The sequence below is a fragment of the Azolla caroliniana genome, unplaced genomic scaffold (genome assembly GCF_043228905.1).
Source record: "Azolla caroliniana isolate FFs.n. ecotype wild unplaced genomic scaffold, voAzoCaro1.0.p SCAF_2, whole genome shotgun sequence".
Taxonomy (NCBI): Eukaryota; Viridiplantae; Streptophyta; class Polypodiopsida; order Salviniales; family Salviniaceae; genus Azolla; species Azolla caroliniana.
In genome coordinates this window covers 25,006,476-25,033,564 of record NW_028230437.1, presented here as the reverse complement: position 1 = coordinate 25,033,564, position 27,089 = coordinate 25,006,476, and the positions used below count along the sequence as shown (strand labels likewise).

General features: G+C 41.4%; 1 protein-coding gene across 1 annotated transcript; it reads right to left on the bottom strand.

The window, feature by feature from the left end:
* Positions 1 to 6,364: 6,364 nt before the first annotated feature.
* On the bottom strand, positions 6,365 to 26,881 carry LOC147867772 (aspartyl protease family protein 1-like). The gene is made up of 10 exons (XM_087315583.1): positions 26,416 to 26,881; positions 25,424 to 25,571; positions 21,804 to 22,039; positions 21,446 to 21,676; positions 7,837 to 7,972; positions 7,419 to 7,495; positions 7,230 to 7,332; positions 7,035 to 7,101; positions 6,879 to 6,950; positions 6,365 to 6,799 (listed from the first exon to the last, which is right to left on the bottom strand). The coding sequence occupies exons 1-10, from the start codon at positions 26,820 to 26,822 to the stop codon at positions 6,573 to 6,575; spliced, it is 1,704 nt and encodes a 567-aa protein (XP_087171709.1). The 5' UTR covers positions 26,823 to 26,881; the 3' UTR covers positions 6,365 to 6,572.
* Between the last annotated feature and the right edge of the window lie 208 nt (positions 26,882 to 27,089).

Below are 27,089 nucleotides of genomic sequence, written 5' to 3'. Positions count from 1 at the left end.
AAAGTGAGGAACAACGTGGGAAGATTAGAGAGATTAAGAGCTAGATTGAGACAAGGTTCACCAAACAAATTACATTACGAAAACCACCATATGATTTACAAGCGCGGCCATATAGGCCGGACTCAAGCATAACTAGACGAAACACTAACCGGATAGTGAGAAGAAGAACTAGAACTAAACCCTAATCAAGAGAAAGGAAAATGATAGAAGGAACCTCAAAGCAAAACCATAAAATGAAATGAGGATAACTAAAACCCTAACGGTCTACCTCTAAATGACAAAATGACGACCCCCTCAATGGTGACCCCTTAACACTTTTTATAGTAGAAAGAGGTGAGGCTTATTACAAAAAGGAGAGCTCAAATCTTCCACTCCTTTCAAAGGGGGAATATTTGCCTTGATCTTAGGAGGAGAGATTGTTGTGGCCTTAACTCGCCCTCCTCTCATTTTCACACACAACCATGCCCCTACTTATTACACCCGTACTTCCATTCACTCCTCTTTAGTCTACATGTGCATGTACACCTAAGTGCACATCACCTTTATACTTCATGAACTTTGTAGTGCACCTTTAGCACATTACATTTTACCCTTCCTTTTACGTTTGTTTTATTGTTCTTACTTTACAAATTTACTAAATGCATGTGCAATGTTGCACATCCCGTTTTATTCGTCCCACTCGGGTTTTCTCACCATAACTGACAATCCTCACGACAACGGATTGTAACATTTGTACCCCTTTTGTTCGAGTGAGTATCCTACGAGGATACATTTCTCCGACTTTGGGTCGAGCTCTTGTCGCTTCTCGTCGGGAATATGCACGTACGCGATCGAGCCGAATATCTAGATATGTGATAGATCTGGCTTCTTTCCGAAAAACTTATCATTAGGGGTTACGTTGTGTACCCTAGAGGTTGTACACTTATTCATGAGGTAGGCGACTGTGTTAGCCACTTCTGCCCAATACGATTTTGGCAGGTTCTTCTCATTCATCATTGCTCTTACCACCTCTACTATATGCCGATTCTTCCGTTCAGCTACTCCGTTTTGCTAAGGTGTGTGTCGGCACGAGAATTCTCATCGAATTCCTCCCTTTCAGAGATACGTTGTAAATTCATCCGAGAAATACTCCTTGCCTCCATCCGGTCGAAGGCACCAAACATGTCGACTTGTGGCTTTTTCGACTTCATTTTTAAACCTTTGGAAGTGTCTGAACACTTCACTCTTCTGCAACATAGGATAGATCCAAGTATGCCTCGAGAAGTCGTCGATGAACGTGACATAATATCGGCAACCACCAAATCTTGTCGTCTGGGCTAGTTCCCACACATCTGAACGTACTACATCCAGGATCCCTTTGCACACATTCCTCTCTTTCGGGAATGGTCGTCAGTGTTGTTTGTCGAATTGGCAGGCTTCACATACACCAACTACCTCCTTTTCGGTAAATGTCGGGAATCTGATTATGACTCCTTTCGACTGCATTGCTTTAAGCTTTTGGAGATTGATGTGGCCAAGTCGCTTGTGCTACAGTTTCAAGTTAGTTTTGACTTTGAGGCCTTTGGCGAACATGGCTGATTTCACCTCATTCGATTTGAGGATGAACATTTTGCCTTCTCTTCTAATGTGAGCTACTAATCGGCCTTCTTTCTCAATAAAGCACCCTTCATTATTGAATCGTACTTGCATGCCTTGTTCGACAATTTGTCCTACTGACACTAGATTTTTCGTGATGGTTGGGACATGCAATATGGTCTTTAGGTAGGTTTGTTTGTCGTCATTCCTGAATGGGACATTTCCGATCTGCCGAATCAAATGAGTTGTGTCGTTTCCGGTTTCGACATAGTTGGGTTGATCGGGCTTTCTCAACTCTTGGAACCAATCTCATGATATGTCATGTGATTGGATGCTCCGAAGTCTACAAACCATATATCTTCCAAGGATGAGGTGCCAGACATTAAATGAGCTTTGTATCTCATTACGAACATTCCGCCATGATCTTCATAATCAGAATTCATGGCGTAATTTGTGAGTTGTCAGCTGGTCGAAGCTAACTCTCGCTTCTTCTTTCGGCAGTCCTCTTCATAGTGGCCGAGTTTTCCATAATATCCGCATTCGATCAGGTTGTTGTGATGGCTTGGTCCGACGGGATGCCTCCCCCTTCTGCCGAACTCCCTGTGATTGTTCCTATCTTCTTGCCATTGGTGGGAATTGCGTTCTCGGGTCGCTTGACCCTATCGCCCTCGGCTGAATCCTCTTCTATGATCCAACTGGGAGTAGAGCATCTCACCATCTAGTGCATTGCTCCTTTGTCAGGCATTATTTTCTTCCACCAGTAGTATAGATTCAAGGTCGAAAAAGGAAGGAGGGTTCTCCCTTGTGAGAATGGCTGATCTAATCATGTCCAATGGAGGTGCCAAGCCGCCGAGGCATATTTGCACCATTTCGTCATCATCGATGATGACATTTATTGACCTGAGGGCATCACACAACTCCTTAATCTTCAAGGCATAACAGGTTATTGACATGTCCCTTTGTTGCATGTTATTCAACTCGTGTCGGAGTTGGAGCCTTCGTGCAACCATATTGGCCGCAAAAATCTTTTTGAGATTGCCCCAAGCTTCTTTTGGCGTTTTCACCTCTCGAATATAGCAGAGCATGTGATCATGGACGCATGCTGCAAGGCAATACAACACACAACTTATGGCTTGCTCCAAGGCTAGGTAGTCGACGTGTGTTGGGTTGGGTTGTGTTTCATGAACTCCCTTGATATAGCTCTAATAAGCTTATCCGACAAGGTATTGATGCATTTTGTACTCCCAAGATGCAAAGTTTGTCCTATCGAGCTTCTATAGGAAGAGCACTTCCCATTTAAGTGTTCATGATGTCGATTTCTTCTCTGTTGCTTGAGTCGGTTCTGTTGATCGTCGGTGTGTAGCGCAAGTCAGTTGAATAAACTGGATAAGAAAACCACTCGCTCTGATACCATGTTAAGAAGGAGAGACGTAGGTGGTGCTTTGCAATGGAAGGCAAGGCAGAGAGAGAGAGAGCTTAGAACAAGAAGCTATGTTAGAAAAAATATGATTACATCCAACAATAACTAAGTTACAAAGTGTTTGTTTAAATACCAACTAGTCTAGGGCAAGTGCCCTTTCTACTAATTACAAAACTAGCCTAGTATGATGTCCATTGGCTAGTGTGAACACTATCTCTATGGGAAGTTGAGTTCGGTTCTCAACACAAATCATCCTCTCCTTCTTCGGGATCGATGGACAGAGTGGTTGGTGCCTTGGTTGGTTCTGTTTGACCTTAAATTGGTACCTTGACCTATTTCAGTGATTTGGTTGTTTCGACTCTCTCTTTCACCTCTTGTCAATCTCTTAATTGTATCAATTTAGACTAGTACACCTCTTGTCAATTCGTATTTGGCAAGGGGGTCACCAGCTCGATCAATTTCGACTGTTTGTCGAATCTCCAATTCGGCCTAGTTGGTCGATCCTTCTACGACATGATCTTTGTTGATGTCGAAAGAGACCTTTTTGTCAACCCTTTTCAGTTGGTTCCGTTCAGAGATAATCAAGTCTTCCTTGAAGACTATGTCACTACTCCAGATCAATTTCTGGTTCTTAAGATCCCATAGCCAATAGCCAAAATCCCCATCAGTTTCATAACTAAGAAATATACACTTAAGTGCACGGGGTGCCAACTTCATCCTTTTCTCCCTTTGGATGAAGACCTATGCTTCACATCCTAATATACAACGCCTATCATAGGTCGGTCATTTGCTTGACCATAGTGCTTATGGCACTTCAAGCTGTATTGCTCTCGACGACGACAGCTTGATCGAATATACTGCCGTCTACAACGATTCAACCCAAAATTCCAACTTTAGACCGGATTGCTAGAGCATTGTTGTCACCCTCTCTTGGATCATTTTGTTCATCCGTTCCACCACGCCCTTTTGAATGAGAGTATTAGGAACGGTCTTTTGGTGTCGGATCCCTTTTTCGACCAGTTACTGCTTGAAGGCTCATGTGGTGTATTCACCTCCGTTATTGGACCGGAGTGTCTTCACTCGGTATCCTGATTGGTTCTCCACTTTGGCTATCCATTGAGTGAAGACCTCGAGTGCTTCATCTTTCAACCTAATTGAGTAAGCCCAGACTTTCCGTGGACAATCATCAATGAATGTGATGAAATGTCGGGAGCCTCCTAATGACCTTTCGAGCATTGGCCCACATATATCTGTGTACACCAGTTTTAGGGGTTGTCGTACCATCTCATAATGGAGAGAGTGCGGACTTTGGGTCTGTTTCCCGTAACGACAATGCTCACAGAACCCCGCCTTTGTCTGGAGGTTGGCGATGTAGTCGTTCGCCATTAGTCGGTCCAGTTCAACTTGAGATATATGGCCGAGTCGGCCATGCCATATGTTCGAGTTAGTCAATTCGGCTAAGTTCCTTGTGCCCTCGGGATTGATTGCCATTAATGGATACAAGTTATTATACTTGCATCCGTTCCCAATTTTCATGTTTCCTCGACTGATCATCCATGACAACTCATTGAGAGTCGTTCGGTACTTGTCTTCGTCTAACATGTTGATGGAGACTAGACTCCCTTTGAGCTTGGGAATGTTTGGACATGGTGCAAGACGATTGTATTGTCATTCGTCAATCAAATTGGTACTCGCAATTTCCGGCAATTTTGCATTCCTGCCCATTGCCGAGTTGGATAGTGCCATTGGCTCCGGCCGAATAGTTCGAAAACCATTCGATATTTGGGATCACGTGAAATGTGGCACCGAAGTCTAGTAGCCACGTTCATGCGTCTTGCATGCTATAGAGGACTTCTCCGATCATCGAATCCTCTAGGGAGAGGATTTCTCCTAACTGGGAGTCGACAACAATGATTTGGCTACTGACTTGAGAATGGTTCGAGTCAGAACGTCCTGAATTCCACTTGAATCATTGACCGCTCTCCTTTCTTTTAATCAACCAATAGTCGAAAACATTGTGACCAGTTTTTCTGTAGTGGGTGCAGAAATCACTTGGTCAACTATTCCTCGACTTCGACTATTGTCGGTCTCCCTTCTTTCTTGGTCAACTGGTGCTTCGACCAGTTCTTTCGACTTGTTCTCTCGATCAACTCGGTTGAATGGTGGGCTTTTTCCAACTCCTCGATGGTGAGTCCCATCAATTTTCACCGAATGTCCTCAATGAGGACTTGTTCGATTGTCTCATCTAGATTTAGATTCGAACTGTTGGTGGCAAAAGTCATACAAAATACCTCCCAACTCGCCAGTAAGCTCGAAAGGAGGGCAAGGGCTTTAACTTCTTCTTCAAAGTTAATCCCTTGGGAGGAGAGCTCAGATAACACTCGACTGAAGGTGTTGATGTGGGAGGTTGTTGGATCCATCTCTCTCATCTTCATGTTGAATAACAGTCGAACCAGTATCAACTTTGATGAGGAGAATTTCTTTTCATACACTGCATGTAGTTTCTCCCACAAAGAGCATGTAGTCGTCGTCGTTGCCATGCTGACTATTTTGTCATAGATCGCCATTCTTCTACAAACATTGAAGTCGGCTTGGTGGTATGCCGAATGTCTTCAATTTGTCGTTGGATGATGAGGACATCCTGCATCAGTTCCTTCCAGAGGGCAAATTTCTTCCCATCGAACGTTTGGATTTCCATACTCGTGTCGGACTATGTCACCATTCTTTTACTAGAAGTAGAGGTTGTTGACCTTGTCTTTTTCTCTCAGTTGGATGACTTCTCTTCTAGGTTTTTCTGCTATTTGTCGTCATTAGACAATAAGGTCACTCTGATACCACTTATTGTAATATGTTAGATAAAGAATATGATAAGGACCTGCAAGATAAGATGTGTATAGCAAACAACACAGATATGCAACAAGAAGAAGAAGGGAGGTAGACTCAAATTAAGCTTCCATGGAAGTCTTCTCTTGTTCTCTTCTCTAGATAACTCTTTTTACTCCAAGACACCTTTTATAAGGTTAGGTTTGAGCTTATATACTCAAGCCTTAACTAAATAATGTGTTCACACTAAGGATACAAAGTGGAAGGAGTTAGCCTTTTATGCCAACAGGTTGATGAGGGTATGATGGTTATGGTTACCTATATGAGTTCTTTGTAGCATGTGAGCATCTTTTCATTAATGCCGAAGTGAATCTTTTATCAATATATATATATATATATATATATATATATATATAACACAAAAAATACACAAGCTAACAAATGTGAGCACAAATCATATTTCTCTACATCTAACATGCATTATAAAACAAATATAAAGATTGATACAAAAGATTCAAGGAAAACCTCGTTCATTGTATGGTACATCACAAAGTAGTTGTTTTCTTGAATTATATAAACAAAACTACAAATTTGGGTAGTTGTCCTCACAATCAAGTTATATATGTACACCTTTATTTGTTGGCATATTGCCATGAGGGTTACCAATTGGTAATCAATAGAAAATGTTGTATATATTTCTCAGAGAATTGTAAGAAAATGGCATCATCGTATATGTTGGTTGATCAATATGTTGTCAACATAAGAATTGCAACACTAAACAAAGGAATGCATTTGAAATAACGAAGATTATTGATACAATAGGGAACGTCTTGTCTCCATCATTTACAGACATTGAAGTCGGTGATGTGGGAGAGGGTGTAGATGGTTGGGATGATTCAGGTGGTGAGTTCGGTGAAGAAGTTATATTGAAGTCTTTAATTGGTAAAGATTGTGATGTGGTAGTGGAAGTAGAATCAGAACCTACACACACATGCAACATACATGACATGGATGCCTATATCAAACAATTCCAGTGAACGAAAACAATATGAACACTTACAATTAGAAGGGACCCAACTAAAAATACTCGATGCTTGATCAAAAAAATATTCATAACCCTCCATGAAATTATCTGTTGAAAGAGGTGTAAAAATGTGACTATGAAATACAAAACCATGTCATAAGCATTATCATCCCCTTATTTTATTGCACTTACATCCAATTATGCTATAACGATTGTCTGGATCCTCTAAGATGCCTAAGCAAACATATAATAGGTTTCCCTGTTGCATGGATACAATTTAAACTCTTAATTAAGACCATTTATATGTCATGTTTCTCAATTCAAATATCGTAACTCACATGACATAATGTATGTACACTCATAAGAAACAAAAATTAGATGGTTTACCGAGTTATCTCCAATGCCCACAAATGGGCGTAGAACTTCCCACGTACTTCCTCCATCAAATACAATACCTAATGTGGGCAATGTTGTAATGCCCGTTAAAGTGCTAGAAAATTTAAACATATAGACTTTTAATCCAACAAAGCAATTAACAATCGATATCATGAGATGATAAAGCATACATATACGTACTTGATGTTCCAACAATATCGTAGTGTAAAACCTTGAATTTCAATTGGGGATGCTTTAGATCCGAGTTTTATATTAAACTGCATTTAAAAATTTGTCAATAATTTTTTAATAAAAATACCATTGGCACCATACTTTGGCATCTAGTTTATTTCTACACATGGATGGTTGCTTGATGCATATGAGTTGCATCCACACATGTCTGTGGGCATGGGAAGATTTAACAATACTTCAACTAAGTGCAATAACAACTAGGTTAAAGGTTGTTTCATAGAAAGAGTACATAATTATTAATCTATGAGTGAATGTCATTGGCTCACACTAGGACTTTACTCCTCGACTCTTAGTATGAATACTTCTTTTGGGCATGTTTTTAAACTCATCGATGTCATACAAAATAACCATTCATGATTTCTCTTACCATATCACCAATTGCTTTCACCACACTTGCAGGGAAGAGTGTTATGGATGTTCCGGTGTCAAAAATGGTATTTCTAGTGATATTAACAGTTGACGTATCCACCATAAAGCTTAACACCTTTAAAACATAAAAAAGACTAAAACAATAAAAAATGTTCCGATGTTAAAGATGAATGAGTGAGGTAGAACCATAATTGAATGATCATTGACATGCTAAAGAATAAAATCTAGGAGTTATAAGAATATTATAATCAAGTTCTCTATCATTATAGATTGTTCAATTTGATAGAATTAGCATGCCCTAGGTTCTTTATTTTTATTATCCTACAATGATATGCCTCGCCCTTGGACTAGGTGGCCCACCTAAATAAGAGAGTAGCGACCCTCTAACTAGTCATCGGTTGGGTGAATAAACCATCATACAACTCAAATTCGTTGTATTGATACGAGAAGGAAGAGATACTTATTCTCTAAGCATATTGTTGAGTGGCAAGCTCAACCGGAGCCGGTAAGCGAGACGGATCGGGCGAAACGGATCGGTATGACGGTGAGCAACCGAACCGGCAAGCAGTGGAGGCCGGATGCAATCTGTAACCGGCAGTCCAATCGGAAGCCTAGTATAGGATAGACTACTAGGTAGCTATAGTCTCGTGGTAAGTGTCAGATGCTCGTGTGAGCATTAAAGTACATGGTACTTCTGTCAGTCCCAAGAGGACTTGTATAAATAGTGCTACTTAGCACAATGTGTATACAGAGTTTTGATATAATTTTGGAAATTACGTTCTGCTCTCTCTCTCTCTCTCTCTCTCTCTCTCTCTCTCTCTCTCTCTCTCTCTCTCTCTCTCTCTCTCTCTCTCTCTCTCTCTCTCTCTGTGTGTTTACATGGTATCAAAGCGCGAGGGTTGAGAACCTCTGCTGCAGACATTTACTCTTGAGAAGAAAACCCTAACAGGTCGAAAACAGACACAGTAGAAGACATGGATAGAGGCATGGCTACGTCGATCCCGGTGGAGAAGCTCGACAGGAGCAACTACGCATCCTGGTCTTACAAGATGCACTAGTACCTGCTTGGACACGGGTATTGGAGTTATGTCAAAGGAGCGAATGATGCGGCGCCCGACTCGGCACACAAGGACTTCCCAGTATGGGAACAGGTGGCAAGCAGGGTGATGTACTGCTTCGCGTCCAGTGTCGGCGATCAGCTGCTCAGCCACATCCGTGACGCCAAGACACCGAAGGATGCTTGGGAGAACCTGAAAAAGGTTTTCGCCACAAGCACCACTGCCCGGAAGCTGCAACACAAACAGGAGTTGAGCAATGTTCGACAGAAGAACATGTCCGTGGCAGACTACACGGGCCGGATAAAGGAGATCTGCGACTCGCTCGCCTCTATCAATGTTACCGTAGAGGAAGACGAGATGGTGCAGGTATGTCTCGGAGGCCTGGCGTCCAAGTTCGGAGTGTTCCGGACTGCGGTGTGTACAAGGGAGAATACCCCCTCATTCTTTGACTTACAGTCGATGCTCCTTGTAGAGGAGAACCACGCCGGTGCATCTACCAGTGCATCCCCGAACAGCCAAATGTTGTACATGGGAACGGATCGACTCCGTGGGCGTGGTGGAAGAGGTGGGTCGGCACGCAATGGAGGCGGCCGGCAAGAGCAGGAACGAAGGCACTATGAGTGTGCCGACAGCAGTTCCGGGACTTCCACAAGCAGGGGGAGTCAAGGCGGTGCCAGAGGCCGGCAAGACAAATCTGCTACGGAATGCTGGTATTGTGGCAAAAAAGGCCACAGGGAAAGCGAGTGTTGGAGAAAGCGTGCCGATTCGGACAAATCCGGATCCAGCAAGACCGGTAAGGGTGGCCGGCAAAACTCGCACTACGCAAACGGATCAGGAGGATCCGGAACCGGAAAGGCCGGTAAGGGGCCAGCCTTGGTGATGAATCACAAGGAAAACTCAATGAAGAAGACCATTTCCAAAACGGAGGAAGTGTGATATGTTGATTCCGCCGCGTCGAACCACATGACGAACCACAAAGAGTGGTTCTCCTTTCTGGAGAAACCGGATCAACCAGGAGTAATCGAAACCGGAGACGACACTCCTCACCGAATCGTGCACGTCGGAGAAGTCCCTCTAAGCCACGTCGGACAGAAAGGGAAGCTGATGAACGTATTACACGTTCCGACAATCACGAAGAACCTGGTGTCCGTCGATCAAATTGTCGACCAGGGGATGCAGGTGCGGTTTACGCACCTCGGGTGCTTCATTGAGGATGAGGGCGAAGTCATTGCGCAAGGGCACAGAGACGGGAGGATGTTTATCCTCAACACCAATGACTTTGGCACCGCTCTGTTCGCGAATCGACAGAAGGTCGAGTCGGACATCGACCTGTGGCACAAGCGGATAGACCACGTCAACTACCGGAGGCTTCAAGACCTGCAAACGAAACAAGTCGTTGTCGGTTTGCCGAAGTTCAGCGGCCGGAGAGCCGAAATTTGTGAAGCCTGCCAACTTGGGAAGCAACACCGGCTTCCATTCCCCACCGAACAGAACCGGAGCCGTAACAAGCTCGATCTCATCCATTCGGATGTGTGGGGACCAACACAAAGTGTAAGCCTTGGCGGGAGCCGGTACTTCGTCTCCTTCATCGACGATTATACTCGACATACTTGGATCTACCTCATTGAGCGGAAGAGCGAAGTCTTCGACTGTTTCCTGAGCCTCCAGAAGATGGTGGAACGGGAATCGGAGAGGAAGATCAAATGCCTTCGGTCGGATGGCGGAAAGGAATATTTTTCTGGCCAATTCACTGGTTATCTGCAGCAGAAGGGAATTCAGCGAGAGTTCAGCTGCAGATACACACCGGAGCAAAACGGTGTGGCCGAAAGGAAGAACCAGACACTCGTCGAAGCGGCAAGGGCAATGCTAGAGGAGAAGAGCATGCCCTAGTTCTACTGGGCGGAGGCGGTCCAGACGGCCGTCTACATACAAAACCGCATTGGTGACAAGGTGTCAGCTCATGAGCTATATTTCGGGCGCAAGCCGAACTTACGACACCTTTAGAAGCAGAGAAAGTTGGATGCAAAATCGGAAAAATGCATCCTAGTCGGCTATGCTCAAGAGCAAAAGGGGTCTAAGTGCTATAACCCCCGGACGAAGGAAGTCCGAGTTAGCCGGGATGTCGAGTTCGATGAATCGGCATCTTGGTACTCCGTACCGACTCCGACTTCCGATCCCGACCCAATGTCGGAAGATTAGGCCAGTGAGCCTGAATCAGCCCTGGCAAAGGATGATGAAGCCGGGACTCAAGATGAGAGTCCGGAATCGTTACGGTTGAGTGGACCGAACGAGCGACTGAGTCGGTTGGACCAGTCGGATGAAGAGACGGCAAGTGGTGGAGACTCTGCCGTGCTCTCCCCGCGCAAGTCACTGAGGAAACGGTTCACTTGCAAAGAGAAGGGGAAGAGGAAGATGCCGGAATTCGAAACCGGCAACGATGAGTCGGATCGGTGCGTATCCGACTCCGGAAAGGAGAAAGGCGGATCTTCGGCAACGAAGACCAAACTGGCCAAGAAGGGCCTCAAATCAGGTGACGGTGCGTTGCGCCGATCAACCCGCCAGAAGGATCCCGTCATGCGGTACGGGTACAATGAATACATGGCGCATCATTATGCGTACATGACTAAAGTGACAGAAGTGCGTGAGCCGGAGAGCTACGCAGAAGCGGCAAAGGACGCAAATTGGCGTGCCGTTATGGACGAAGAAATGCGAGCACTCGATGCCAACGAAACTTGGGACCTAGTTGATCCTCCCCGTCACTGTAAACCGATCGGATGCAAGTGGGTGTACAAGGTCAAGTACAATGCCAACGGTTCTGTTAACTGGTACAAAGCCCGGTTAGTGGCGAAGGGATACGTGCAGACCCACGGAATCGACTACGACGAGACCTTCGCTCCTGTGGTGAAGATGACGACGGTTTGTGTGGTACTGGCGGTTGCTGCGGCAAGGGGGCGGCATCTTCACCAAATGGATGTGAAGAACGCCTTCCTTCAAGGAGAGCTTGAAGAAGAAGTCTTTATGACTCAGCCCCCCGGATTTCAATCGGAGATGAACAAATTGGCGGTATGCCGACTGAAGAAGTTGCTTTACGGCTTGAAGCAAGCCCCCCGAGCTTGGAACGCGAAGATCACGCACCGGTTGCGTAAGTTGGGGTTTGCTGTCTCTAAGTCGGACTCTTCGTTGTTCATCCGGCAAGGCTCTGACGGTCCGGTATGTATACTCTTGTATGTGGATGATTTAGTCATCACCGGACTGGATCTTCCCGAAATCAACCACGTCAAGTCCTAGTTGTCGGACGCATTCGAAATGAAGGACCTGGGGGACCTTCATTATTTTCTTGGGATCGAAGTGATCCGGACCCCCGACGGCATATTGCTCTCACAACGACATTACGTGTTGAATATGTTGTATAAGTTCGGCATGACGGATTGCCGCCCTGTCTCCACACCCCTGGACCGGAACCAAAAGCTCTGTCCCAACTCCGGACCGGCCTACAATGAAAAACGGTTTCAACAGGTTGTCAAAAGCCTGATCTACTTAACCATCACCCGACCCAACATCAGCTATCCGGTCGGCATGGTAAGTTAGTTCATGCATAAGCCGACCGTGGAGCACCTTCAGTGCGCGCAACGAATATTACGGTATGTCAGCGGCACTAAGGACCGGGGACTGCTATACCGGCGAGGTATACCCGAAAAGCTTGTCGGTTACACCGATGCTGACTGGGCCGGCGATGCGTCTTATTGCCGCTCCACTTCCCAATACATGTTCTCCATAGGTAGCGCGGCCGTTGCGTGGAGCAGCAAGAAGCAGCCCACAGTGGCTTTGTCAAGCACTGAGGCTGAGTACCGGGCCGCTACCATTGCCACTTGTGAAGCCATCTGGCTTCGGCGACTGCTGCGAGACTTGCAGATCGAGGTACCGACCCCGCTCCCGATTTACTGTGATAACATGAGCAGCCTGCAGCTCGCCAGGAACCCTGTGTTCCATGCTCGCACAAAGCACATCGAGGTGCACTACCACTTCGTGCGTGAGCGGGTCCTGAGCGGTGAAGTTGACCTACGGTATGTTCATACGGATCGGCAAGTTGCCGACATCTTCACCAAGCCGCTCGGATCAGACAAGTTGCAGCACTTTACCGACATGCTTGGTATTCAGCATCTCGACGTGCCGCACTTGAGGGGGAGAAGCAAGGGCAAAGTCTCTACCGAAACGGGCAAAGGCCAAAAAATTGTTGAACCTGTCGGTAAGAGGAGAGCCGGAAGAAGAAGAGACAAGAAGATGAAGGAAGCCGAGTCGACGTGCACTCAGGAAGAGAAGTGCGTGCTGAGTGGAGGTCATCACGACGGTACTGACCATGATACAGAGTCGAATGAAGAATTCGATTTCGGTTCACCGGCTGAAGAAGCCGAGGGAAGCATGGAGAAGGCCAAGACTCGGAAGTGGTCCGATGTGGTGAAAGGCCTGAATCCGGAAGTCGAATCGGAGTGTACCGATTCGGACAAGAGCTGGAACGAGTCGGAGACAGCTAACTCGGATCAACAGATGGATCCGGATGAGTCGGATCAACTGAAGGCCAAGGGGACACGGACACAACGGAAGTCGATGCCATCGTGGGAGAGCCGACGGATCGGCAAGTGCCGGAGACACAGCAACGTGAGTGCTGAGATGGGCCTATTGAGCAGACATGCCGATCGAGAGGGTCGAGGCGCACAGAACCAAAGGGGTCGCGGCAAATGGGACCGGACCGGACGAGGAGCGCAAGCAAGGCGGAGTGACGCCAGGAGAAGTCGATTGGAAGAACCGACTACCACAGAGGTCGACACTACGACCCCACCTCAGGTTGAGCTTGAGGGGGAGTGTTGAGCGGCAAGCTCAACCAGAGCCGGACCGGCTGAATAAGCCGGAGCCGGTAAGCGAGACGGATCGGGCGAAACGGATCGGTATGACGATGAGCAACCGAACCGGCAAGCAGTGGAGGCCGGATGCAATCCGTAACCGGCAGTCCAATCGGAAGCCTAGTATAGGATAGACTACTAGGTAGCTATAGTCTCGTGGTAAGTGTCAGATGCTCGTGTGAGCATTAAAGTACATGGTACTTCTGTCAGTCCCAAGAGGACTTGTATAAATAGTGCTACTTAGCACAATGTGTATACAGAGTTTTGATATAATTTTGGAAATTACGTTCTGCTCTCTCTCTCTCTCTCTCTCTCTCTCTCTCTCTCTCTCTCTCTCTCTCTGTGTGTTTTTCTCTGTTTTACGCTTCCGCAAACACTCACGTTTACAATATACTCTATTATATCTTCCTTTGTCTAAGTAGACTCCAAGAGGGTTTCAAGGACCAAATGAATAAGGAGAAATGTTGCAAACAGAGATGTTGATGCCTCGAGTAAATTCACATGCGTGCATCTGGAGCCATCAAAGTGTTCAACATGTTTGCCTACAAAATGAGGCCTCATATTTGTTAGACCATGCAACCCAATTGTATTCCACATAAATAACAAATCTAGTATCAAAGCCACCTATTATTGCATCAAGTGAGTGGAAGCAAAGGCATTCCACGATTATACCACTATGACCAAGACATGATTGTTGTATGAGCATACATAGTGTTATTAGAAGTGTACCATGGAGTTGGTGGGACTTAATGTCATCAATCATGTTGTCAACAACACGAGCATGTGCTACACGATGATGCATAAGAAAAGTATGACCAATTATTGCAAGTGAATGGCTCAAAAGAGAAAATCATTAACTTGCTTATGGTTTGCAAACATTCTATGGATTGGGATTGGAGAGGCCATCAGAATGATTGAGTATCAAGAGCCTAGTGTCTGGCATCAAGTCGTAGAGCAACTTGATGAGGACCAATTGCCACGATAAGAAGATTCAATCACCAACATAACCATCACCAAGAAAAGTTCCATTAGGGAGCATCCATTTTAGTGTTCTAGAGCAAATCCGACCTCATACTGAGAAATCCATACCTTTGATGGTATGCCCCATCTTGAATAATATGTCACAACAGCGAAGGCACCGACCAAATTGGCTCGACTCATCAATGTCTTTTGAATGAACCATATCACAAGCCAATGTCGTTGAACTTGTTCCCATGGTAGGCATAAATCAAGTTTGGCAATGTTGGTTAATTTGTATTCTAGGCACCCTCAACGTGAGCATGGTTAAGTAAGTCTAAGTATGTAATAACCAAGTTGGATAGCCATAGGTACATGGTAGGGTAGTTAAGAGATTTAGAATGTTAGATGAGACACTTTATTGTCACAATAGAGGTAATACATTATGAGGGAACTTTAATTACTACTTTCTATTATTGGCAAGTACATGGCCACATGTGTGGGGACCCTCAAATTCGTTTCAACTATTAATAATTATAGTAAATGATGAGAAATACCATGCCCTCATATGAGTAATTGTTTTTCTTTACAAACATTTCTTATTTAACTTTGGTGATATTAGAGTTCTTCTAGTTTGTCACACAATGCAAATATTGTATGTCGCAGAGCACATCCTTGTCTCACTCCTACGATGATAATCAACTATCCAAAGAAGCCTTTATTTGTCTACAACTTGCATATTACTTGGTGAGATAATTGGGCCATTAAAGCGTTACATTCACATTGTCACTCCACGTTTTTCCATTGTTTTTCATAACTTTGACATTGGTATTGTATAAAAAAACTTCTTGAAATCTACAAAAGGACGGTTGCACTTTACGCCTATTTTCAATTATAGTTTGCAAATAAACGAGAATATCAATAATGTGTTGTGTTTTGGTTGAATACCAACTTGCAACAGACTCTCTTGGTGCATTATTTTAGTCCATCATTTGAGGTAATGTCTAGACGAGATCACACCATAATCATGCAATGTTGGTGAGTTGAATTTTATTCCCTATTTAGTCTCAAGGAAAACCTTGGGTTATCTCTCAATTTAAGAATACTTGTATCCATTATTTAATCATTGGACTAATCCTTTTTAACATTTGTGAACATGGGTGAGATTTATCTGCAAGACTGCAACCTTCATGACATACCCATGACCATCTATACCCTCGTGTCTGTCGTTTAAAGAGTCTTCCACATAAAAGTTCTTATTGGAGCATTCCATTAACATAAACTCGTATTTGCTATACCATTAAAATAAAAAAGTATAAATATGAAGTAAACTAAATATTATAATAAATAAACTTAAGAAGGATTTGTTTGTCCAAAGAATGCACGTTGATCCATGATCTAGATTGTATTTTTACCATGAATTCTAAGGGTATAGACATTCACGAATCACGAGTATAAAAGATGGTCATGACTCATGGGTATCATGGATGTGCCATGATAATGTAGCTTTGGATGGCATGGATGTGTCATAAATATATCATTAATGGGTCATGCAAGGTCATAACAATTCAATTTTGCATTCTCTATATAATATGGAATAAGGTTACACATGATCAACTCCTCTAATGCGTCAACTTAGGTACTCCAAATTTGCCACCTCATCTTATATGGCCAATCAAAAACATCAGTTGGTTTGGCTTTACATGTCACGATGACTTTATCTTTGCATGATGCAACACATAAAAAATAACTTATTGCATGTATGATCTAGGGAATTTTTTGTTTTATCAAAGTACGAAAAGGAAAAAAAACGTTTGTTGAGTTTTTTAATGATTCACAAAGATCATCAAAATTTTCATGCTTAATCTTTTTGCGTTTGTACTTCAAATTAGATTAGCATCATTTCCACTTGGAATGTATTCCATGCAAATGTATGTCACATGGCCCTACTACCTAGTAAGAAATCTCCAATTTGCTCATATATGTCTAATACTTCCATTCATGTCTGAAACTACTGACTCATTCTTTTCATTAGAATAGTTATGAATGTCAAGATATAGATCTCCAAACATATCGGCCTTTTCTTGTACAAAAGGATGATACAATGGTAATATATAATATGTCGTATCTTGCTATATTTATACTAAATTATATTTAGTGTATTGATCATAGTGGTTTGAGGTCTTCAGTCTACTACCATCCAAATGACATTGTAATGTGTGCATGTAGATGTACATGTTATCAAGGTCAATACTAGACTCTACCCATCAACAATTGAGATTGGAATCTCAAACAAGAGACAACGAGCACGGAGCAAGAAGATCGTGATGTTGGATGATTTTCATTGATACATATGCTAAGGCAAGTTACATAGGTGTTCCTAGCATATTGCAGTTTGTGTTAATACTATATTGTTAATATCTTAAAATATATCCTACTTAGCTGATTGTTGGGTATAGGGAGGCAACACATCATACTTAACTTAGTAGTTACCTAGATAGAATCTAGTTAGTGTATTGACCTTAAAGCCTTAAATAGGTTTTTGTACTTGAGTGGGATACATTCTAGATACTCCACTCACATGTTCATTTAATACAGGACTTACACATTTGTACCTATATTCTCCTCACACATGTGCACCCTTGCACATGAGATGTATATATACCTCATTGAGGATATCGTTGTATTTTGATGTTTATTAATATAGAGCAAAGGTCTTTAGCTACACTCTTGTTAATCATCCCCCATTTATATTATTGTTCATAAGTGTATCTTCCTCTCTTTGTCGAGACTCGTGAGTAGGAGAGAGAGAGAGAGAGAAATGGAAATGAGATTATATTATGAGGAAACAATGTTACAAAGACTAGGCTAAGGCTAAACCGGATGAGTTGTAATGAATGAGTAGATGCCTATTTATAGGTCCTTATTGAGTATTCTAGAATGTTCTAGAATATTTTAGATATTTATGAAGACTAATGTTGAACCGAATGAGTTGTAATGAATGAATAGACGCCTATTTATAGGTCCTTATTGAGTATTCTAGAATGTTTTAGAATATTTTAGATATTTATGATATTTAATATAATCATGGAATATCCTCGAATGTTCTAGAATACTCCAAATATTTTGCAATAACTAATAATATATATTATAATGGTTAAAGGTTTAACATATTGACCAAGATGTCGTGGGCTCGAATCTTTGTACGGCCAAAATGTATGTCTTCATGACATTATCCCCCCTTTTCGACGACGAGTTACATGAGTCGGAAGACAAGATCTCGGACTTGGCTTATGCGGATACTTGTTGTGAAACACAGCAACCACTTCAAAGGCATTAGCAAGATTCTCGAGAGGTTCCCATGTTCAATCATTAGGTGTATAACCTAACCAGTCAACCAAATAATACAGTTTGTTGCAAACGATCTTGGAGTCGAGAATGGCAACAACTTCATATTCGGAGCCATCCGAAACTTCGATTAGAGGTGGGGGAGATGTAAGACAACCTAGAATAGAGCTGGTTGTATAGGGCTCCAAAAGTGAAACATGGAAGACCGGGTGAAGATGCATATGAGGGGGAAGATCAAGGTGAAATGCCACATCATTGATCTTACCAGATATCACATATGGGCCAAAATGTTGATAATCCAATTTCCAACAAGGTCGGATTGTTTTAATGCGACCTTGCAAAAGCCATACTCGATCTCCCACTTGAAACGTAGTCGATGAATCAAGTTGATGACGGTCAGCAACCTTCTTTTGAGTGTTTTGGCTGGACTTACTCGTTTAACACATCATCTAATTGGCTCAAGACATCAAATATATTTTTATGACAGGGACTACTAGGCCTACTTGGGTTACGAGAAGGCGGGGCAGAAATTGAGATGGGATTGTCATGAGCACTTACTTGGTTAACTTATCGTCGTGATTTATGTGGACAATTCACAGCAATATGCCCCAGACCACCACAATAGAGGCATAGACGATTCACTCGCCGTTGTTGCTTTTCAGCATCCGATAATTTCCTCGACATCGTGTTGTCTCAATTTCCATTGGAGTAGGGCCTTCCACCAAACTTGACTTTGATACTTGGGGTGGAGTTGTGACCACCGAAGCATATGTTTCTGTTGGTCAGAAGCGTAACATTTGTTGGCACTCAGAACACCGCTCAAATAGGCGATTGTCACATCACACGGCCTGGCCTATTGCTTCAATAAGCGATTTTGGATCATCATGGAAGGTAAGAAGTAAATCCTTCACATCATTGTGCAGACCTTGACAGAATTGGTCCATTAACGCCGCCTCATCCCATGGAATATCACATGCTAGAAGGCGAAAATCTACAACATAAGTGGAAGTAGGACGATCTCCTTGTAGTAATCGTCGAATTTTGTTTATTGCAGTCCTCATACTATCAGTGTCTCCAAAGTTGGCTTGGAACTCATTAATAAACCCTTCAAAATCTTCTAATAATGGTGAGTGCTTCTGTAGGAGTGGTGCAAACCATGCTAATGCGGTACCCGTTAATAAGGTGCCAACTAGTCCCACACAAGCAACATCGGTTGGGTAACGACTAGGGTGCAATTTAATCTCAAGCCGTACCTGATTTAAAAATCCACGAAATTGAGACCTTGTACCATCAAACTTAGCTGGTAGACTAATCTTTGGTTCTTTCGGTGAAGTTTGAACTTCCACCGCTTGTCGTTGCAATAAAGTACCCTCCAATTGATGCACCCATTGAGATAAATCTTCAAATTGTTGTACCTTCTCAGCACTTACTTGTTGTAGTTCGCCTAGCAATCTTTGATTTTCTTGCTCTAGGGCCACGAAATTGGTTGTTAGCATATCGAGTTTGGAGAGAACGCGCATATGTTCTTGCTTGCCGACGGACTCCATAGTTACGAGAGAGATTTGCTAGATTCGCTTAAATAAGTTTAAGAGAAGAAGAATAAGAAATTGGAGAAGAAGAAAAGAATATTCGGTTCAAACTGTCAAGACTCTTGAGTAGGAGAGAGAGAAGACAAGAAATGGAAATGAGATTATATTATGAGGAAACAAGGTTACAAAGAGTAGGCTAAGGGCTAAAGACTAGTGTTGAACCAAATGAGTTGTGATGAATGAATGGACGTCTATTTATAGGTCCTTATGGAGTATTCTAGAATGTTCTAGAATACTCTAAATATCTTGTAATAACTAATAATATATTTATTATAATTATACATCATGTATGTTACTGTAATGGTTAAAGGTCTAACATATAGACCAAGATGTTGTGGGATCGAATCTTTGTAAGGCCAAAGTGTATGTCTTCATGACACTCTCTCTTCCTCTCACACATATCACATAATCTTTCGTTGCTTTATCAATACTCACATAATTAATCCTAGTTAACTACCTAATTGTTAACACTCAACAACATGAGTTTTGCCTAGATGACTTTCATCTAGCCACAATCAAAGTTGTGTAGAGTGTCCCATAGTATATTGAATATTCCATTCATGCTAACTTGTTAACTTCTCAAGATGTAACCTCCCTATAAAAGAGCCAATTGTTGGTTATTGGCAAGCAACACATCCCAAGTTATGTCACTCATTAACAATTGTTGAGAATCAAGCTCAACATAACACAACGTGTGAACACACCTTTTGAGAATCCATGATTACTCAAAGGTCAAGAGTCACACCACTACTCTCTACACATTAACTATGTGTCATAGAATCATTTTTTATGACACATAACTAATGAGTTACATATTCCCCATGACTATGAGTCTTCACATTCCCCAAGAGAGAGAGTGGTTGTTGTAGTTAGTTAATGAAGAGAGAGGGTGACTCTATATAAAGCACCCTCCTCATACATTATACTAAGTCGGTTATGACTCATTATGCTACATTTTGTAATTCTTATTCTACTAGTGTAATATACACCTTCTTCTTGAGTATTTTATTTTCCTCCCATTTTATCTATCTTGAGTTCTCTTTTCTCTCGCACATAACGCACATCTATTCCGTTGCACAAGAATCACCATCGATTCTTTACAACAATTATAGGAATTATCATGATTTCAAGAATCCAATTATGTGTTTTTGCTTAATTAACAACATAAGTTTTTCTTGTCTTTGTTGAGCACACATATATGCATCCCAATAAATTCTCACAGGACAAGTTTTCCTGGGGTTCTTTTATTCATCGTTCTCGACATTATGCAAGTGTAATCAACATTTGGGTGGTGTTGCCTACACATTACTCTTGTTTTGTTGATAGTGTTGCTTTGAGTGGCAAAACGTATTTGGATGGGAAACACAAGCACACACACTCAATCAACAAATTGTGAAAACTAATCAAATCAAGGCATTAAATGTTATTGAAAGTGTAAGAGAAACTACCACTAGAAGGACAAAGGTGAAGGAAAGGACAAATGGAAATAATTGTGTAGGGATGTGAGGGAGGGGATAAAAATGATTGTACTTCATAGGGAAGTGAGTGATAGTAAAGATTCATGATGGTAGAGGATTCTGCTTGCTGAACATCATTTAAATGTGGGAATATTGTCATTACCTAGCCAAATGTATATTTACAAATTATAACCTTCGTATTTTTGTGGGGTGGGGAGTTGAAACAGTTAATGAAAATGTAACCTTACAGAATGGACTTTCCATTACAAGGAAGGGTGAGAGGATGAGATTGAAACATACCTCGGATTAATAGGAACGAGTGGAGTTTGAGAAACAATAGAGGCTGGAGGTTTCTTTCCAAAGATGAGTCTTCCACGGGTCCCAGTGTATGTAAAGCACATTGAGAATATATGGTTAGGGACTATAGAATTGGCAGCGAGGGTTGACGGCACAGAGTAAACCTCGGGTCCCAAACCAAATAATCCATTTGGAGCAACATCAAGGAAAAGACCTGTCTGCACTTGTCCACACCTATCGAAAATTTGGCTAAAGTGTATCAAAAGTTTATGTGAAGTAGTGGCTAACATATTAAAAACATCAATATCATCAGGTCAAATTCCAAACAAAATAACCGACACAAATATAAAGTAGAACATACCCAAAATATATAGGTGTTTCAATTGATGATCCAATGGAGTTTTCTGAGTTTAAATAAAGAACGTCTTGTACTATAATTCCAGAGCTAGATGTATTCTCTGAAAGATAATTTGCATTGTAGGAACATGGCCCATTCCCAACACAAACATAGGGAGACAATGTGTTGGCACATATACCATCACTACAAGAAACAATTTTACTCGTATTTGAATTCGATGGATCATAAATTGCAAATTCCTGGAAAAAAACAATTTCAAAGCAATCATTTAATTTCAGTTTATAGGAGAAATCATTGTGTTCACGTGTTCAAAGTATATCCGTGAATAATGTGAACGCGTTATCTCTAATATCATAAGATATTTGTATAAAAGTAGCATGATGTATTCATTAGGGTTATCTCATAATGCTATAATGGAGATCTATGAGATTTAAGAAATATGTGTTCAGTTAGGATGTCTTATCATTAGTCCCTTCATTTTGTATATACTTTTTAATGGTGCAATAATCTCAAAGTTCAAGCTTTGAATATTGGTGCAATATGTATCTCTAGCCATGTATATTTTTGGTGCAACATCTCCAACCTTGGATATAGGCACAACTACTATATTGAATCCATTCCATATATGTGCAAACATAGAGACTCCTAGGAGGTTTGGTTATTGTTCCTTTGAAAAGGGGCATTTGTCCATAATCAAAATATGTAAATTGATTTTTGAGTAATTTTAGCTTATGTACCAATTACCCTTAATGGTAAAGGTTTCAAGTTACATCTTTCTTTTAGCATTTTTATTGTGTGACATCTTTAGTCATCTCATCTCCTTCATACAATCCAATGAGAAAAACCATTCACAACTTATAATAAGAAGACTAGGTTTTATACAACATCAATTTGTGATGTTTACACATTCTTAATCTTTCCAAATCATTCTCTTTCAATCACTAACACAAGGACCTCCGTGGAGTATGTTTTCAAAGTTCTCTTTGTAAGAAAAAGGTCACCATTTTCACACAAGAACTCCAAATAAATAGATCCTTGGTGCTCTATAATCCAAACCATAGGCCATATGATAGAGTTTGGGACAAGTTTACACAAACATTTAGCCATTATGACATCAACGTCTCTTACAAAGCCCAAAATTATGTGATAGTGGAAAAATTACTAAACTTTGCTAGCATGCATTAGAAATGCAACATACAATACACAACACATTACACTTGGCATGTTGTACATTTCATTATCCAAATACATATTAATAATCAAGGGTAATATAACATCTTTATTATTAGGGGTGTGACCTAAAGTATTATGAAATGCAAAATTTAATGGATTTAAGGGTAGGAAAAGTAGAAACTCAATCATTCTAAAACTTAGGAGAACCAATGGAGGACATACAATGCATAAGATCAAGATGTGGTTGTGAAGAGACTCTTCCATTGGATTAAAAATACTCTCATACTTCTTATCTATCATTGCATAACTTCATAAATATAATGCAAATCTATGTTGGGTGGTAGGGGACGTTGATGGTGCTCTATATTCATCTTTTCTCCTTTGTTACGGGGTGATTGGTGTGGCTAAGCACCCTTAATCCACTAAAATTGGGCTTTAACTTTGGTTCTTTAAAGCTATTCCTATAACAATAAGAATGTACAAATAACGTTAATTAATTTTGTGTGTGATACAAGACACTAATTAACTAATTAAGAAACAAATTCAAGTTTTTAAGCCATCACCACTTTCTATTTAGACAATGGTTGAATATTGTGATGACCTTAATTGATTTTTCAATCATTTAACCTTAAATCCTCCCTTCGGTTCCACTGTCATTAATGCCAATTAAACAATCCTCTTCATCTCCCCATGATATGAGTATTGAAAAAGTTAACAACTATAACTTTTAAACGAACCCAACACCAAAAGCCCTTGTATGTAAACCCACCTTGTGGTTATGGATCAATATAAAGACTTAACATTGAAATAAAGAAAGAGACCCCTTGCATTACATAGTGAAGACCATCCCATTTGAGGGTTGTCTTTGTGTGTGTGTGTGTGTGTGTGTGTGTGTGTGTGTGTGTATTTGTGCAAGTTGAAGTCTCCATAAAACGAGACATGACGTAAGCTATCACAAATATTTGAACATTGCTCGAACATGCATATGACTCACATCCTTCATCTCAATTCTATATATACCTATAAAGTCGTAAACTTCAAGGGGGGGTAGCATAACACTTGAGGCCAACTATCACTACGAGGTGCTCTCCCTAGCCATTTAGGTAGGAAATTTACAATGATAGAGCAAAATGAAAAAGTAGAAGTGGAAACATAAAACTAAGCTTGTCTCCTAATTTCATAATTTGGATCTTCCATGACTTTGGTTTACTTGCTAAGTAAATGAACAGTGAGCTTCCCTAGTGTCGCATGCAATGAACTTGTCCATGTGATAAGCTCTTGGTAGGAATTCTTCAAAATCATGCATGGTGTCCTCATATGTGAGCCATTCTAAAGGGACATGTTCTCATGTTTCTAGTAAGTTGAGGCAACATCAACCACATATTCTCCTTTTCCGAATATTCAATATAAGTTTAATCTGTATTTTCAATGCGCCTGAGCATGTGCCAATCCATGTCATGGCATGTCTCTTTAGCATTGGCAAGAATGTTTGGCTATGACCTTGGGAATTTGCCTATTAAAGAATATGTACATTGCGCACACAAGGCGAGGTTGAATATTTTGCAAAAATGTCTCCTTCCTTTGATAGACAATTTTGTATATTGATTTCAATCATATCTACCATTGAACAAGCTTCATTTGGACAAGCTACAATTAGAACCATAGTCCACCAACTATCAACATCTCATGGTGTAGCCTACCAATTATCAGTGATTGGTCAAACACTTTATTATTAAGGGAAAAGTACCATGATACCCCTTGAAGTTCGTCTATTTACCAGAATGCCCCTAGAAGTTCCAAATTTACTAAACTACCCCTATGTCCAAAAAATTACACTCTATAAAGTAATTATACACTCAAATCTACAAGCCCTATTTACCAAAGATAGAAGAAATGGACCCGAACTAGTCTTATTTACCAAATATTTGAGTGTATAATTACTTTATAAAGTGTAATTTTTTGGACATAGGGGTAGTTTTGTAATTTTGGAACTTCCAGGGGCATTCTAGTAAATAGACGAATTTCCAAGGGTATCCTGGTACTTTTCCCTATTATTAATGTCTCAACATGTCTCTTGAGTCCTATGTATGTATTGTTGGAAGTTGTTCTCAACACTTGTTTCTTAATGTTTAGGTGTCTAACATACCTTCCAAACACGCCAATTATTGGAAATAGAGACCCTTCTTCAATTAGTGTGATTGTGTTTCTATAAAGAAGTGCTAGTGTGTAAAAAATTCAGATAGACGTTGTGCATCAACCTAGCTACCATATGGTTTAGGCCAAATCATGATACATTTAATGAAGGACATTGTGGGTCAACGTAATTCTTATTTGATTCAGGCCAAATGATACTGCATTGAATGAAGGGAAATGATAAATTTATATTGATGCTTCTATTAAAGTATATGAGTAAGGATTAAGAGATGATTAAGGAAGGATTTATTATGTACCGGAAGACCTTGGATGCCATAAAGAGACCAATCCGCAGGAGCACATTGTTGACATTGGCAAGGGACCCAAAGAAGGTCACTTCCGGTGTCAAGGGCAACGAGGAATTGTTTGGAGGGGGAACCAATGGTGACAATAGCATAATGCAATCTGAGGGAAAAGCACCACCAAATCAAGTAAATTACCTTGAACAAGTTATTTTCGACAAAATTTACCACTGTTATTACCTCTCCATGATCGTGACAAGGCACTCCAATTACAATGAGATAAAGACAAGGCACTAAACAAAAATTCAACCACAAAATTCCAAGACTATTATAGGCCGCCCTACTTTCCAAATTGCACATTAATCGTTAAATATTTCCCATTCGACTTGCTTGATCCGGATACTTGCATTCGCGCACTAGATATAAATGGTTGGAGGATCGGCTTCTACGGTATGAAACCTACGAAATTCTAGAAAATTTGGCAAACGTCTTAGGGCTGTGGGCGATCACTAAATGTGAAACGGTTGGGCGAGACAAGTTTTATGCTATGAAACTTGTATAAAAGTGTAGACATTTCGGCTCCATCATACGGTTTGGGCGAACAATCTTTACTCTGTAAGACCTGTATCTGTAGCTAGATGTTTTGACAATCTGTAGCTAAAACTTGTAAGCCAATAAAAGGACTTGGGTAAATTCTCGACAATCATTCTTTTGCTGATTAAATTGGTCACAAGAGTTGCCGCCCAATTAAGCTCGGCAAAGACTTTGAGAAAAAGCAGGCATTGTGTTTAATGGTGCACAACAACAATTAGTATGATTATGATTATGATTATGAAGTGATGTTCGTCACCATTATCATCAAGATCCATGGTTGTCCATGGTTCATTTTTACTCTTGTCAATCAATAATCAGGAATCTCTACATACTGAATTCAATAAAACTACGACATGTGAATGAATCAATCAAAGTAAGACAGTAAAATCAACAATCAACAATCAATGACCCACCCGCCTAAGGATGCAATCTCGGAAGTACTGTTGTTGGGTGCCAATGATACGACATCGGAGGTGGAGTTGAGGAGATGGCGCCTTCGGTGGTGATCATGAGTCAAAAGCCTCTCGAAGAACCTCATGCTCCCGCCCTTCACATTCCGTAACCCGACCTCCGCCCATCGCATATCATCATCAATTTCTTCAGGCGCGGTGGGGGAAGATGCAAAGTCAGGTGAGTACCTATACAACACATCTAGCTCCAATCCACTACTCATTAATGCGGATCGCACAGAAGAATGATAGGGGTATGATGAATAAGCCCGATCGATCATCATCAGGCACATGACTGCGAGTAAAGAAGGCCATGATCTCATTGAAATTGATGGTGCTTCACATCTAGTGAGTCCAACTAGTTCTCTCATAATTATGTTTAGGTGGGGAAATAATGATGGATTGACTTGGGATTTTCTTAATGAACCCTTCTCCCTCCCTCCCGAGTCCCTCCCTGTTCTCTTTTTCTATCCCGTACAGAGAAGACTTTTTTAATCATGGATGTGTGTGTGTGTGATCATTTGGCCAAAAGGATTATAATAATGGTCTGGCTCCTTCTTCTCATCAATATGTTTTGACTTTGTGTGCAAAGAATCACTCTTTCCACTTGGAAATGAAGACAAAAGAAGCCTCTATTA

Excerpts from the sequence above, each read along its gene's own strand:
- LOC147867772 (XM_087315583.1), bottom strand. The coding sequence starts at position 26,822 with ATGAGAGAACTAGTTGGACTCACTAGATGTGAAGCACCATCAATTTCA. Across the intron at positions 21,677-21,803 it reads GAAACACCTATATATTTTGG|GTGTGGACAAGTGCAGACAG; the intron begins GTATGTTCTACT and ends AATTTTCGATAG. Across the intron at positions 7,102-7,229 it reads TGGGCATTGGAGATAACTCG|GGAAACCTATTATATGTTTG; the intron begins GTAAACCATCTA and ends TCCATGCAACAG.